Source organism: Diabrotica virgifera, chromosome 5 (genome assembly GCF_917563875.1).
Source record: "Diabrotica virgifera virgifera chromosome 5, PGI_DIABVI_V3a".
Lineage (NCBI taxonomy): Eukaryota > Metazoa > Arthropoda > Insecta > Coleoptera > Chrysomelidae > Diabrotica > Diabrotica virgifera.
Window position 1 is genome coordinate 216,680,974 of NC_065447.1, and position 17,316 is coordinate 216,698,289.

Consider the following 17,316-nt stretch of genomic DNA (forward strand, 5'->3'; position numbering starts at 1 on the left):
TTTAAAAAACCGAAGGGAGCCTATACTAGTTTTGCAGGCGGGCAGATTATACCCTAGCGCCGGGACTGAGTAAATGTATAATAGCTCATAATAAAAAAATTTCTAAAAGATCATAAACAAGGAAAAATGGTATGTGATGACAGTCTTTCTATAACTCATCTGTTGGAACCAGGGCAAGACTCTAAATCCATATTACTCCATTAAAATGTTACATTTTTAAGCCGTACCTTGCATTTGTTAGAGGAGTCAATTTTATTTCTTTAATTTGTAGGGGGGATCAGTAGAAGCTTAAGTTCAAGTTTTTGGGGTCGCCACCCTTGTCCCCCGGCCGCCATGTTGGAAACGGTGTGCAACGGGTTTCGCGCTATATCTCGTAAACTACCAAACAATCTTCTACAATTTTATTTCTATTACTTTATCCTCAAGTGACCAACAAAAAAGATATAAACAAAAATATGTAAAATATTTTTAACAAGATTCCTTTTGGAGCTTATAACTTTTTTTTCAGTTCATTTTAAAATAAAATAACATATAAGCAATTTGTAGAGGGTTTTTCAGCGAACAATTTCCACTATAAATTTGTTTAATTCTATTTATTTATATAGGTTTTACAGCACTCCAAACTTGACCAGATTCTCGAATGCTCATAGGGATATAATAAAAACAAAAGTTAGGCTTACTTTTCTATCTATATGTATTTTTATTATGATTTTAACATTCCTATGCTATTATTAATCTGTTTTTGACCTTTCTTCCCACTATAAAACTTATAACCCTAAGCATATATAGAAACGGCCCAAGAAGTTGTTTGAGGACAAATTCGCCGGTTCAGAAGAAGAATGACGCAATTGCATATTGCAAAATCCTTAAGAAGAGCAAAAAACGAATTTTTGTTATCAACATCATAAAGTATGATTAAAATTAGCCATTCACCATACCGTGGTCAGGATCTCGAGATATGAGCGTTTTTTGGGGTGTGCCGCTTGTTTATGAAGTAACATAACTGTTTGCCTATTATATATTTTGACTTAAAATTTTCCAAAAAACTTCTTCATGAATTATATTTTATTGTTGTGTTGGTTAAAATTATAAACTAAAAAGTTTGTCACTCAACTTTTTAAGTAAACACGAAATATGATGACAAAATGTTTAAACACTAACTTTTTTTTAATGTGTTTAAATATTTAAGACAAATCCCATTGTTATCTACATACTTCAGAGATTAAACAGTAAAATTTTTAAAAGGAAATATTTACAGCGACCAAAGATACAGTGAGATAAATTTGAAAAATAATCAAAATTGATTTTCGGCATTTTTGTATAAAATTTGATTTTTGAACATGTTCCACCAAATCTAGATAAAAATAAACTTCATATTCGGATTCAGCGACCTCGAAAACATAAAAATAGACCAAAATTGGTCCTTCACCTTGAATTTGATTTTCGTGGTCGGCATAACGATTGCTGCCGCTCGACTAATATATAGATAGATAAGTATTTTTTTTGTATTCCTATGAGAATTCGAGAATCTGGTCAAGATTGGAGCGCTGTAAAACCTAGATAATAAATAAAATTAAACAACTTTATAGCGAAAATTGTTCATTGAAAAATCCTCTACAAAATCGCTATGGTGTTATTTTATTGTGAAATGAACGGAAAAAAAGTTATAACCTCCAAAAGGAAACTTCTTACAAAATTATCTTATATTTTTATTTATAACTTTTTTGTTGGTCACTTGACGACAAAAAGTAATAGATATAAAATTGTAGAAAATTTAATTTGCTACATTTTATGTGTAATTAAATTTTTTGTAGGATTGCAAGTTTAGAAGATACAGCGCGAAAGCCATTTGCACCCCTTTTTCCAATGTGGCGGCCGGGGGACAAAGGTGGCGACCCCAAAAACTTGAACTTAAGCTTCTACTGAACCCCCCTACATATTAAAAAAATAAAATTGACTCCTCTAAGAAATGCAACCTAAATGTAACATTTTAATGGACTATATCAGAAAATGAAAGATTAAGCGAGACCGAGAGATACTCTTCATAATACAAAGTCCAGCTTGTGTGAAGAAAATGTCTTTGACTCACAAGAGTAGACTATTACTTATTTATATATTTTATAATTATAATTCCTAAGAATTTTGTAGTGTCTTTTGTTATTATTAGTTAAGAAAAAAGTTTCTGCTTTAATAGTATATAGGAATACAGATTACCTGAAGTAAGTTCCTATATAATCAATTTTGGTTTGTTTATTGTATGTTATCTTTTTTATTTTAATATTTTTTAAATAAAATAACTTTGTTAGTTTTAATTATAATGACAAATAACAAATATTCAGAGTATTTTTTAAATTAAGTTAAATAAATTTTAAAAGTATTTTTGGACATTTAATTTTTAACAGATTTTTTCTGTAGTCGTAATACCACACCAATAAGTAAAGCTAACTACTGATTTGTGTAATTTATTATAATAATTTTAATAAAAATGTAATATTTCCATAAGTTCCCGAAAGTTTCCAATATTCCCGGAAACTGATGGTCTCCGGCGTCCATACAATAGGGAACTTGCACATTTTTTTTATTAGATAATAATGTTCAGTTTTGTTTAAAAATGAGATTTCCAAAATTTCACGCTTCAAAAACTCGTAATAACTTAGAAATACATATTTAAAGTCTTCAGCGGTATAAAATAGTTCAAACGGCACGTGACGTCACATAGTTTTGCATTAGTTTTTATTATAGTTATATTTCGCTGTGTCTAGGTACACGCTAACGTGTACGCAAATAAAAAAGTTAGGTAGACGCGAATTAAACTTCATCAAGCCAGTGACGTCATTATTTAGCTTGCGCAGTTACTATATATTTTGGTACATGCTATTTTGATATGTTTAGTGTTTGTTTGATGGAAACATATTTGTTAAGGGAAGGGAAGCAGAACTATTCAGATGTTTCAAACTTAATTGTAATAAATCAATGTGTATATATAAAAGTATATATTTAGGTTAGCAAAATAATTATATGTATTTAGTTGACATAACATGTAGGTACAAAATATTGTTAAAATAATTTTTATACATAAGTGAATTATTATAATCAACTATTCTAAATGCAAAATAAGCCACAATTTAACTAAAAAAAATTATTTTATTAACGTTTAGACGTCCAAATCGGATGTCATTGTCAAAATACAAAAATTATCAGATTAAATAAATTATTGGAAAAAATTTTTTACTAAGCAACAACATTTTTGTTTAATTTAATAATATTTTGTATTTTGACAACGACATCCGGTTTAGAAGTCGAAACGTTAATAAAATCAATTTTTTAGTTAAATTGTGGCTTAGTTCCCATTTAGAATAGTTGATTACAAAAATGCCACAAGGATAATAGCTTCAAAACAAGTTAATTATTATTGTGAAAGCTTTAGGTCTTCCTTTTATTTTAATCTTTTACGGTAATACTATTTCATTTATAACTAAAAAAAATATATATTAATTTATAGTCTCTTATCTTTTGCGTACTGTTTTAAAATGTTCTTAAACTCATTAAAAGAACTAAATAATTGTCCGCACTCCGTAGTTAATTTAAAAACAAACACTAAACAAATAAAAAATAAGAAATCACTGACACTCTAACTTTTTTATTTGCGTACACGTTAGCGTATACCTAGACACAACCTTATATTTACGTATATTCTTCTTCTCATTCTTTAGTTTATTGGCCTCCACCTACTTGGGTATTTGGCAAGCTCATCGTCGTGGAATAAGTCAAAAATATTTATATTCTAATGACATTTATCGTATGTCATTGTAATAATATATACCAGCATAGGGATTACGAACACTCGATACGAATCGTATCCGCCATGTTTTCCCGTAAGGCGCTATGGGAAAACATGGCGGATACGATGCGTATCGAGTGTACGTAATCCGGGCCCTGTTTGTTAAAATTGTAGTTTTATACTGTTTTTGAAGGAAAGGAAGGAAGGTTTACTATTGCAAATAAAACCATTTTGTAAAAGTACAAATTTTCTATGAATAGGTCAAACGATCAAAAACACTTGTAACGTCACATAAATGTATTTTCTACTGACGTTTATAACGTCTAATTTAAAATTCTGTTTACTTTATTGGAAAAATGTAAATGTAAAACCAAGTGACGTCACGATGCGTTTTGGACCACCTGTTTGAATTTGAATTTTTAATCGTCTTTAGGGGCCAAACGAAAGACAAACAAAACTTTTTTATCTTTGATACATGTTTTAAATTATGTTCTGTTGTGATTTATAACATTTTTTTCGAATTTAAAAATTTATGCAAGTTCCCTATTATATAGGTTTGTTCGAAATGTTATTTCACATTCCGAAGATTTGTAGAGTGGTGCGTAGGCATTGGTTGATGTAAATCGTCTAAAGATACGGGTGACGTCCTATAATAGATTTTACTTTTTAGGTGTCCCCATAAAAAAATTCCAGTGGAGACAAATCTGGTGACGGAGGAGGTCATTCGATGACCTGATATTTTTTGTAATAGCAATTTCTACCCTTTTTTAACTTTGGGGGGATTTTTGGGGAAAATAACCGCTACCCTCCAGCCAGACCGGCATTTTTGTATTAGGCTATCATGGAAGAGTTACCTGAACAATTTTCAGATTGCCTAAAATACCTAAGTACTCAAAAATATCTCACAGCTCTCATGATATTAGTAGTCGTCTGCATACCCATATCTCAAAGGCATTCATACGTTTAAGCATAACCTCTCTCCTCATTGATACGATAGTACTGGAGAGAATCATTGTAATTTGAAAGCCAATACTAAGATCATGACTGCAAAGGACGTTCTTCATTTTTCGTAAAGTTGAATTTTAAATTCATACTGATCACAGCATTTCAATTAAGTCTTTAAAAAGTAGTGCAGCTATAGGTATGGATGGGATTCCTTCTTACCTGTTTAAGGAATATTCAGAAGTCCTGTTACATCCCCTACAAATGATATTTAATAAATGTTTAGAGACAAGCACGTTTCCGGATGCGCTTAAGGCAGGTAGAATAACTCCTATCCACAAATCTGGAAATACGAGTTTAATATCAAATCATCGTCCTATAACAGTATTGCCTTCTCTTCCAAAAATCTTGGAAAAAATTATGTACAATAGACTGTATACTCATGTTTCAAAAACTTTAATGGAAGAACAACATGGTTTCATAAACAAAAAATCAACTCGAACAAATATGTGCATTTTCAGTCACTATATTGCTTCATCCATAAATAATTCTCAAGTTGATGTTTTCTTTACTGATCTAGCAAAAGCCTTTGATAGAGTAAATCATTCAGTACTATTAAAAAACTGAGGTCATATGCACTTTCTGACAAGCTTATAAAATTTTTTGAATCTTACCTTACCAACCGTACTAATGTAGTCAAATTTGGGAACTGCTACTCAGACAGTTTTATAACCAGGTCAGGTGTACCGCAAGGTTCCATCCTTGGGCCTTTACTTTTTGTTATGTTCATAAATGACATCACCGATTATATCAAATTTGCCAAGTTTCTTCTATTTGCAGACGATTTAAAATTATTTCTTACAATAAAAAACGAACATGACTGTATTAATTTACAACAGGATATTCGAGGTATATCCACATTCTGTAAAAATAATTATTTGAACTTAAATGAGTCAAAATGTAAACTATTGACTTTTTGTAGAAAGCGAGAAATCATAAGAACAGATTATTTTATTAACTAAGTAAAACTTGAAAGGTTAACAAAAATCAGAGATCTAGGGGTGTTATTCACTAACTTCTCCTTTAATGAGCGCATTCTCAAACTAACTAATGATTGTTATAGACAGTTAGGCTTTATTTTAAGATCCAGTAAAGAATTTTATTGTGACACTACAATTAAGCTTTTTAATGCATATGTGAGGTCAAAACTCGAATATTGTTGTACCATATGGAGTCCCTCCACCATATCGCATGGTGATATGATAGAGAGGGTTCAGAAGAAATTTTTAAGGTCTTTATATCTGAGGAAATTTGGGATTTATCCTTTTAAGGTTTCCTATAACTTGCAGAGAATGCTTTTTGACACTGTGTTATTGAGCGAAAGACGTAGAAATGCCCAAATCATTTTCATATTTAATTCTCCTACGATTCTTTCATTTATAAATTTTAATGTACCAGACCAAAGACTTAGATGTAGACACACTTTATTTAAAATAACTCCAGAATATGCAAACTCCCCCATGGCAAACTGCTTAATGGCAATGAACGATTTTATCGTGAGTGAGACGTGAGTTTATAATATGAAAAAGAGTACTATCCTACATAAACTGTGATACCCTTATTTATTGTTTTAAAGTGTATTTATTTTATTGTATTGTATAAATTATTGTATGTTCTTATTTCCTTGTATTGACCAACTGTGCATTTATAATTGGCATCATTGCTGTAAATGTGCAGTATAAATAAATAAATTTCACAGTTTTGTTGATTTTGAAGCTTTTTTTCTACAAAAATATATCTGTCGGTATATATCTGCTCTTCGGTGGGCTTTTGCTATTACTGAATTTCTGTACCTTAGAATATTCTATCTGAGAATAGGACTATGTTTTCCTCACATCAGAAAATAGAAAATTTATTTATGAATCTAGCTGACGGAAAATTATTAGCACTCCTAACCCATTCAAGGAGTGCCCGTACTAGGGGGCCGTTGTATTTGTTAACCATTACCATAATTGTCAATTCAATAAAAACAAAAATAAGTTGAATAATCATTTCGAACTCTTTGAAACAACAAAGCCCATAGATTTATCAGGTTCTATTACACTGTTGTACAATATGATTTTTTATCATCAAAAGCTCCACTACTTATTAAAGTAAGTACTAAAATAAACTTTGTAAAAGAACAATTATAGTGAATGATATTTTGATCAAAGATCTTACAAAAATACTGTAACAAAATATAATCTAATTTTAGTCTAGTTAATTGATCCCTTTCAAAGCCAACCAATAAAAGAAAGCAACATTGTATTCACAAAACAACACTATCCTATCCGACAAGTGAGTGCTGGCGGGTTGTGCGTAGAACAAATTGAAAAGAGGAAGGGATTGCTCATTGCTATTGCTGTCGGCTAGGAGTTCACATTGTAGTAAATAATATCCACTAACGTAATTTTCAGATCCCAATTAAATTTTTGATATGGCAACCACGCATTTGTGACTCCCGCGATTAAGGTCACCCGCCAGCTCTCGCTTGTCGGATTGTACTAAATTTCAATAAGACGTTCAGTACATGTAAACAACAATTTTAGTCGTTAAAGGTGTTCAAAATTTATGTACCAGTTTCATAGTAACAGTATATTATTAAAATCACTTGTATCACTTTTTCTGTGAGAAAGTGATCAGTTTTCTCGATTATTAGTTTTTATTGTATAGTATATAAATTATTGTAATCACTAAATACATAGATAATGAAAAAATAATCCTATTAATTAAATTAATGAATAATTTACGCGATTATACAAATGTTATTCAAAAACTGAACGAAATAGTGCCTGATGACGACATCGCTGTCAACTAATGTTTACATCTAGTGCATAGCTTATGCGAATAAACTGTAAATGTTATTGAATACTGTTAAAATAATAAAAAAACAAAGAAGTTTACTTACCAAAAATTTCATTTAAGGGTCTTAAATTTGGTAGTGAGCCAGCAAAATTTGCTGTTAGTTTCTCCACGCCCCGTTTGGGTTTTTCGGGTATGTGTTTATTACAAAATATATCTACCAATTCTTGCTTCTCTGCAAAATTAAATAAACCTATATAAGTTCCTGAAATGACTTAATTTGATAATGAGTTTATAGATATAGACCGTCGGATTTCAACACGAAGTTCAACCACGATTTTATCCCTCATGTCTTTTTGTGTATTACTGAAAATTTCATATGAGATAAGCAAAAAAAAATACGAGTTGAACCAGGTTTGTTTTCCTAAAAATGTTCTTTATTTTCCGCATTTTTTCCAAGGTAACAGTTTTCATTTTTATGACATGCCGTTATGCCTTTTTTGCAAGTTCCTGATCGTGAAAACTAAAAACTTTCAAGTTACGCCAGTCAATGGGAGCAAGAATACGATATTACCTCCGAATTCTATCCTACTGCATGGATTTTCTACCCTATGCCGATGTGTGCTTTTATCTTAGGGGTGGTTCCCACCCCTTTTTACGGGTGGAAAATTTTTTTGTTAAAATTACCACGGAATTCACTAGAGAACCTAATTCTAAGCAAAAACTGTTCTATATATTTTTTTTTAAACTCAATACTTTTTGAGATATTCGTGGTTGAAAATTGGCCATTTTCATTGAAACATAATACCTTTTCGAACGGTGTTTTGCGAATACCTTAAAAACTGTGCATCTAACTAAAAAAACTATACTAAACATTTTGTAGGTTATAAAAAAACAAAGAGATACTTGCATTCATAAATCTTCTAATTATAATACAAAAAGAGATATGGTAGGTGAAAATAGTTTGTTTTTTGGTACATTCTCAAATTGGTGTATTAAACTTGAAATAACAGAGAAACGGTCGATTTTAGGTGTATATTGCCACTAATACCTTTTGTAGTGCTTGAAAAGATCTTTAAAATGAGCTATATTAAAGGTCAATTACATTAAAACTAAGCGAGATATGCTGCAAACAAAATTGATAACTAATGTATTTTAAGAAAAAATGAGAAGTAATTTTAACCCCCATCCACCAAAACGTAAATGCATCGTTTTCCTTCCACAATACCTTTTATTATAGTGTTATTTCTATGTTCAAAAAGTTGGACGGGTTTAAAATGAATGGTTTTTAAAAAAAATCAAATTATAGAATGCATTTTTAAATTTTCTTAAAAATCTTCCTTTTTCTCCATGTAACTCCATGTAACTTAAAAATGATAAGAGATACAGTAACGAAAAATAAAAAGGAAATTTTTACCTGAAAGAGCCCTACATTTTTGTGTGGTATCTTTTTTGAGTTACATGGAGGAAAAGGAAGATTTTTAAGAAAATTTAAAACTGCGCTCTATAATTTGATCTTATTTTTTTTTTCAAAAACCAATTATTTTAATCCAGTCCAAATTTTTGAACATAGAAATAACACTATAATAAAAAGTATTGTAGAAGGAAAACGATGTATTTAAATTCTGATGGATGAGGGGTTAAATATACTTCTCATTTCTTCTTAAAATACATTAGTCATCAACTTTTTTGCAGAATATCTCGCTTAGTTTGAATGTAATCGACCTTTGGTATTGCTCATTTTAAAGGTCTTTTCAAGCACTACAAAAGTTATTTGTATCATTATACACCTAAAATCGACAGTTTCTCTGTTATTTCGAGTTGAATAAATACACCGATTTGAGCACGCAGCAAAAAAACAAACTCTTCTTACCTACCATATCCCTCTTTGTATTTTAACTAGAAGATTTATGAAGGTACGAATCTCTTTGTTTTTTTATAACCTACAGAAATATTTTATATAGTTTTTTTGTTAGATGCATAATTTTTAAGGTATTCGCAAAAATCCGTCCGAAAAGGTGTCATTTTTCAATTAAAATGGCCAATTTTCAACCACGAATAACTCAAAAAGTATTGAGTTTTCAAAAAATAATTATAGAACAGTTTTTGCTTAGAATTAGGTTCCCTAGCCTCTTCCGTGGCTATTTTAACCAAAACATTTTTTACCCCTAAGAAGGGGTGGGAACCACCCACCAAGATAAAAGAACACATCGGCATAGGGTAGACTTTGTTTCTTGAGCTACTCCCTACTTACTGTGAAAATATCAAGTAAATCGATGTAGTAGGATGGAATTCGAAGCCAAATGCCCTCATTGACTGCCCTAAGTGGCATGAAGGAGAAAATCACGGATACTGACATATATTAGCATTAGTGTTTAGGTCATAATTAACACCCTTAGGGCACTAGCAGCCCTTATGCCAGAATTTGTTAAAAGAGAATCAATACTCCTCTATAGGTTAGTAAAATGACATAAGGGAGAAAATCGACGCAGCACATGCGATTTTCTTTACAAAACAAAATTCAATTTTCACGAAGATTTCCGTAGGAAACCCCACATATTTCACAAATTTTAGTCCCCTTGTTTTCATCTTTCAGAGTCTACCAAAGTTTGATAAAACATGATACCGAAATACTTTGTCTTTTCTTTCTTCTTCTTCTTGATAAGCAATTATGCTTGTTCATTGGCAGATTGTTACCTCTATGGAAGGTTGTCACTCCAATTTTTGCGCGGTCGGCCAATACTTCTTCTATTAGGGTTGAACTTACCAGCTGAACAGACGGGGTAGTGAATTGTAAGTTTTTGAATTCCCTCTTGTCTTTTTCGCTTCAGCATCCATCTGGCTTGCAATTTTTAGAAGCCATGGAGGTGTTACCAGGAAAATGGTCCAATAAGTTTTCAATTAAATATCTTTTAGGAATATTTTTAATATTTTTCAATATTTTTAATATTTCTATTAGGTTGAAAACTTTGACTTTCAGTTGCCAGATGTCTCTAGACACCTACTCCATAAACGTCAGTTGCAATGCGGGGATAAGCTCTCGGAGTTTCGTCACTTGGGGCAGAGATCAGCAAACCTACGTCTCTCTGATGATGACTCCAATTAGAGTCGAAAATCGTCGATTTAGAGTGCTGGTTTGCGCTCTCTGTTCTAAGTGAAAAATAAGACAGTTTTGTCTTCGCATTGCAACTGAATAAAAATGGTATACATTTTTATTTCACTTCTTCTATCGATTGATGATTTATCTCTTGCTATCTTGATCACACATGTCTCCCCCATTCTGGTTATGTGGTTATTCCATTCTTTTTTTTTTCTATTTAGTGTCCATTCGTTTATGCACTGTACATTGAATTGCTGACACCTTCTAATGTCTTCATTCCACTTTCGATCCCTCAACATATTTCGTGTAGTTCTTCTGAGTACTCTCATATCTGTCGGTTTTAGTAGGTAGTCTTTGTGTTGTAGCTGTATCAGGTCTTGTTTCTGCTGCATGTCATTATTGGTCTTATACTGGCATTATAACTTCATCTCAGTTTTAATACGTCAGTTTCGCTATATAGTGTTATTCACCAATCGTTGGCAGGATATACCCCAGGCTGTGGGTGAAAAAACGTGATATAATTCAGGAATTTTTGAAACCTATCAGGTGTTGTAAAGGACGATGGCAGGAATAACTTCTACTAAAATGTAACCAAAAATATTGTGCGCTTTTTTTATATTGCGATTTTCATTTGTTAAATTTGCAATTTTTAAAGATTTTTAATTTTGCAGCTTAGGATATTGATTTTAGAGAAAAACTTTTTAATATAAAGTTGTAGTAAATTAAAAAACCTACAATTTGAGCTAGGGTAAGTTTAATTTCGTGTATTGGTTATTGCAAAACAGCCTGCGAAAGGTCCAAAATGGCCGATTTTTACAATTGCATTATTTATTGTACAAATCATTTTTTTATATTTTTTAAAGCTTTAAAATGAAGATCTTTCAATTCCAAACATAAAAAAAGTTGTAAAGCCAGATTAACGAATTTGTTGCTTAGATATTATAAATTGTTTATCCCAAGAGGTCAAATATAGAAGGCTATAACTTTTTGAAAAAAAAATCGTAGAGAGTTGGTGAAACATACAATCTCCTTCTAAAGAGTTATATTTTCATATTCTGATGTAAATAAATGCGTAAATCATTTTTAAACCTCTAATTTTTGGGTTTGAAAATAAGGGGGCAAATTTCGTTATAAACATTTAGAGCTGAAGCGGCCCTGTACATCCTATGAGTTTTTAACTTACAGATTATTGTTGCTGAAGACGAAACGAAGATTTATAAAAAATTAAAAAATTTCTACGACCAACTGAAGCCGAGATAATTTTTGGTTTTGAAAATAAGGGGGCAAATTTCGTTATAAACATTTAGAGCTGAAGCGGCCCTGTACATCTTATGAGTTTCTTACAGATTAAAGTTGCTGAAGACGAAACGAGGATTTATAAAAAAAATAAAAATTTTCTACAACCAACTGAAGCCGAGATAATTGTTTTTTTTTTTCTTAAATCGTAGTGCATTTATTTATAACAATTAAGAAATTATTTTACAGTCATTGACTAAAGAAAGACTTATATTAACTTAAAATAAAAATTATTATAAAATATAATTACATTTAATTATTAAAAATTATTTTTAAAATCGGTGCTTTTGCGAACGGCCGAATTTTGCAAATCGCCCGGCTCGCTTCAAATCCGCGCGCTCGGAAAATTTTTACGTAACTTGTATTAAATTTTGACAGAAAACAATTTAATAATATTACCATTATAATATACAGTCTGTTTACCACTGTATTTGTTTTTCTTGATAAACTTTTATATGTGAAATCTCATTTCTGAAGAAATAATATTACAAAAATGATACATATATGAAATATATAACTATATTTTTAATTTTCTCATTGGTATGTAAATATAATAATAATAATAATGTTACTTCTTATTATACAATATAAAACTTTTTCTTCTTGTAGTGACTATCCGTTTTGGATGTTAGAGAACATCCAAAACGGATAGTCACTACAAGAAACTACAAGAAGAAAAAGTTTTATATTGTATAATATTCTTATTGTACAATATAAAACTTTTTCTTCTTGTAGTGACTATCCGTTTTGGATGTTGGCGAACATCCAAACCAAAACGGATAGTCACTACAAGAAGAAAATTTTTATATTGTATAATATTCTTATTATACAATACAAAACTTTTTCTTTCGCCAACATCCAAAACGGATAGTCACTACAAGAAGAAAAAGTTTTATATTGTATAATAAGAAGTAACATTACTATTATTATATTTATATAACAATGAAAAAATTCAAAATATAGTTATATATTTCATATATTATTCTATGTATCATTTTTGTAATATTATTTCTTCAGAAATGAGATTTCACATATAAAAGTTTATCAAGAAAAACAAATACAGTGGTAAACAGACTGTATATTATAATGGTAATATTATTAAATTGTTTTCTGTCAAAATTTAATACAAGTTACGTACAAATTTTCCGAGCGCGCGGATTTGAAGCGAGTCGGGCGATTTGCAAAATTCGGCCGTTCGCAAAAGCACCGATTTAAAAATAATTTTTAATAATTAAATGTAATTATATTTTATAATAATTTTTATTTTAAGATAATATAAGTCTTTCTTTAGTCAATGACTGTAAAATAATTTCTTAATTGTTATAAATAAATGCACTACGATTTAAGAAAAAAAAAACAATTATCTCGGCTTTAGTTGGTCGTAGAATTTTTTTATTTTTTATAAATCTTCGTTTCGTCCTCAGCAACAATAATCTGTAAGTTAAAAACTCATAGGATGTACAGGGCCGCTTCAGCTCTAAATGTTTATATCGAAATGTGCCCCCTTATTTTCAAACCCAAAAATTAGACGTTTAAAAATGATTTACGCATTTATTTACATCAGAATATGAAAATATAACTCTTTAGAAGGAGATTGGATGTTTCACCAACTCTCTACGATTTTTTTTTTCAAAAAGTTATAGCCTTCGACATTTGACCTCTTGGGATAAACAATTTAAAATATCTAAGCAACAAATTCGTTAATCTGACTTTACAACTTTTTTTTATGTTTGGAATTGAAAGATCTTCATTTTAAAGCTTTAAAACATAAAAAATGATTTGTACAATAAATAATGCAATTGTAAAAAACGGCCATTTTGGACCTTTCGCAGGCTGTTTTGCAATAACCAATAAAACGAAATTAAACTTACCATAGCTCAAATTCTTGGTTTTTAATTTACTACAACTTTCTATTAAAAAGTTTTTCTCTAAAATCAATATCCTAAGCTGCAAAATTAAAAATCTTTAAAAATTGCAAATTTAACAAATGAAAATCGCAATATATAAAAAAGCGCACAATATTTTTGGTTACATTTTAGTAGAAGTTATTCCTGGCATCGTCCTTTACAACACCTGATAGTTTTCGAAAATTCCTGAATTATATCCTGAAATCGACCTATTTTTCACCCACAGCCTGGGGTAATACTTGCCAAACCTTTTTGCTTTTTGTACTTGACTTCAAATTTCTTTGTCCACGTCTCCATAGCTGAACAGTGGTTATACCAAGGTATTTTATTTCCATTACTTGTTCAATAGTAATGCGATAAATTTCTATTTTACATCTGATTGGTTCTTTACTGATTACTTATTGTTGTAGCTTTCTGAGATGAAATTGTCATTTTGCCAATGTCAATTATTTTTTGCTCTTATTTTAAAGCTGCGGACTAATCTTTGCAGACTATCTTCATCTTGGACTATCAACATTGCGTCATCTGATTGACAGAGTATTTTTACTTCTTTGTTTCCGATGTTACATCCTCTTCCGCTTGACTCTTTTGATGATCCGCTTATTCCGCTGTCTATGTCTATAGGTTCTGTAAGGTGCCCATCTATTTTGACTTCTAAATACTTTCTCTTACTCAAAATATAAAATTGTTTTGGTCGTGTGAGCAGTCACTTTATGTGGCTTTAATTTTGTCCGAAAATATATTTTAACAGCTCAAACAGAATCTTTTCCTTTTTGGCACTGATAATATACAGTGATGAGCGCGCTAATAACCGACAAAATAACGCAAAAGATGGAAAACATAATTAAGTTGTGAGATAAAAAAAAATTTAACTATTGGATGTGGGAGATTTAGCGATAAAAACCTTTACACTTGCATTATATTTATATTTATTGTTTCCCACCTTTAGAGGTATCAGAGGAGTATGTCAACTAAAACTGTCACTGTGACAGTGGCAGTTGCCAAACTCGTCCGATATGTCTAAGGGCTTGTTTATATGCAGGGGTTTGCCAACGTCGACTACGCGGTTTACCTGTTTTACTTGATATCACCCTAATGCCGCTTTTGAAGTTTCACCTTAAGGCCTTGTTCATATAGGGCGATTTGCCAACGTCCACGTCGCGGTTTACCTGTTTTCCCCCTGTTTATCTTGGTGACTTCAAAGGCGGCATTAGGGTGAGATCAAGTATAACAGGGGGAAAACAGGTAAATCGTGGCGTCGACGTTGGCAAACCGCCTGCATATAAGCAAGCCCTAATACCAAGTAAAACAGGGAGAAAACAGGTAAACCGCGACGTCGACGTTGGCAAACCGCCTGCATATAAACAAGACCCAAGCCCTAAGGGCTTGTTTATATACAGGCGGTTTGCCAACGTCGACTGCGCGGTTTACCTGGTTTATTTGATCTCACCCTATATGCCGCCTTTGAAGTTTCACCCTAATATCAAGTAAAAGATGGGGAAAACAAGTAAACTGCGACGTCGACGTTGTATATATAAAAATTATGAATGCAATATTTATGACAATCTAAAACTTCCAAACGTGAATTTATATTCTTAAGGAAAAAAATTGTTAAATTTTCTTTTCTTTTATTTGTAATAAAAAGAATGTTAATGTTACCTTGAGAAGAACTACACAAAACTTAAAACTCCAATTCCACCTTTAAATTCCAATCACACACCGAAGAGCTAATTTTCCATAAAATTGACTGGAAAACTGGAAACCAACTGGGAACGGGAACCAAAGACGGTAACACACTTATTATTTTTTTATTACTACCCATTACTCATTAGTAGTATCAGTACACATACGAGGACTTTAGGAACCGGCATCTCATCACAAAGAGACCACGCCCTACTACTTATATTTTCAAATAAATTGGACAAAAAGGCACTTAGCTAGCTGTCACAACTAAAACCATTCACATATCCATTCTTAGGAACTATTAAATCCCCTTCTGGGTAGCTCTGTTGGATAAAAGGACCTTTTGTGAATTTGAAAACGTTCTGAAGCTTAATCCATAGCTTAAAGAGTTGATGGTTCTGCTTCAACTGACCTCCTTTTTCACCCTAGCGATCAACGGGCATCCTTCAGCCAATTACAGCGTCTGAAAACCATTTTTCTCCTTTTTTGGTAATGTCAATAAACCAAATTAAACCTAAACCTGTATCGCTACCTTTTCCTCAAGGTGGAATTCAAAATTTATCGCGACAAAACACCAGACAAAATTAAAAACGTGTGCCTTATGGTTATCCCATTCTCTATACAGCCGTATATAGAAGCGTATTTTGTCCAGAATAGAAAAACTTGTTTCACTCCTCATACGAATTTTTGAACAGGGTTGGAATTAGTGAAATGTAGATTGGAATTTCAAGAAAACAAAAAAATGCAATGGGGTTTTTGACATAAAGTATTTAATATACAGGGTGTCCCAAAAGTAGTGGAACGGTCGAATATTTCGCGAACTAAACATCGGATCAAAAAACAAAAATACGTGTTCAATCATTTTCAAAAATCTATCCAATGACACCAAACACCAACCCCCACTACACCCCCTAGAGGTGGGGTGGAGGGTAACTTTAAAATCTCAAATGGAAACCCCTAGTTTTTCTTGCAGATTTGGATTCGTTACGTAAAAGTAGGCAACTTTTATTCAAGACATTTTTTCGAACTGTGGATAGATGGCGCTATAATTGAGAAAAACGATTTATCCTGATACCATAGGTAAATTAGAGAAACGGTCTACAAATCTCGAGAAATACACTTCTAAATGAGAAACCAAAAAAACGGTTTTTAATACTTTTCGAAATCCTATCGAATAACACTAAACGTGACCCTCCAACCCACCCCCTGGAGGTGGGGTGGGGGTAACTTTAAAATCTTAAATAGCAACCCCCACTTTTTATTACAGATTCGGATTCGTCATGAAAAATTAAGCAACATTTATTCGAAACATTTTTTAGAATTGTTGATAGATGGCGCTTTAATTGGAAAAATACGATTTTTTAGCGCCATCTATCAGCAATTTTAAAAAATGTTTCGAATAAATGTAGCTTAATTTTTCATGACGAATTCGAATCTGCAATAAAAAGTGAGGGTTGCTATTTAAGATTTTAAATTTACCCCCCACCCCGTCTCCAGGGGGTGGGTTGGAGGGTCATTTTTGGTGTTTATCGATAGGTTTTCGAAAAATATTGAAAACCTGTTTTTTGGTTTCTCATTTGGAAGTGTATTTCTCGAGATATTAGACCGTTTCTATAATTTACCTATGGTATCAGGATAAATCGTTTTTCCCAATTATAGCGCCATCTATCCACAGTTCGAAAAAATGTCTTGAATAAAAGTTGCTTACTTTTACGTAACGAATCCAAATCTGCAAGAAAAACTAGGGGTTTCCATTTGAGATTTTA

At 31.5% G+C, this 17,316-nt stretch overlaps 1 protein-coding gene across 1 annotated transcript in view; it reads right to left on the reverse strand.

Annotated features, from left to right (window-relative positions):
* The window catches only part of LOC126884619 (E3 ubiquitin-protein ligase RNF34), a 123,947-nt gene that overhangs the window by 70,308 nt on the left and 36,323 nt on the right, over positions 1-17,316 (reverse strand). Inside the window, exon 3 of the mRNA XM_050650677.1 lies at positions 7,671-7,799. Within this exon, the coding sequence (XP_050506634.1) occupies positions 7,671-7,799 (129 nt within the window). The remainder of the gene's footprint in view (positions 1-7,670; positions 7,800-17,316) is intronic.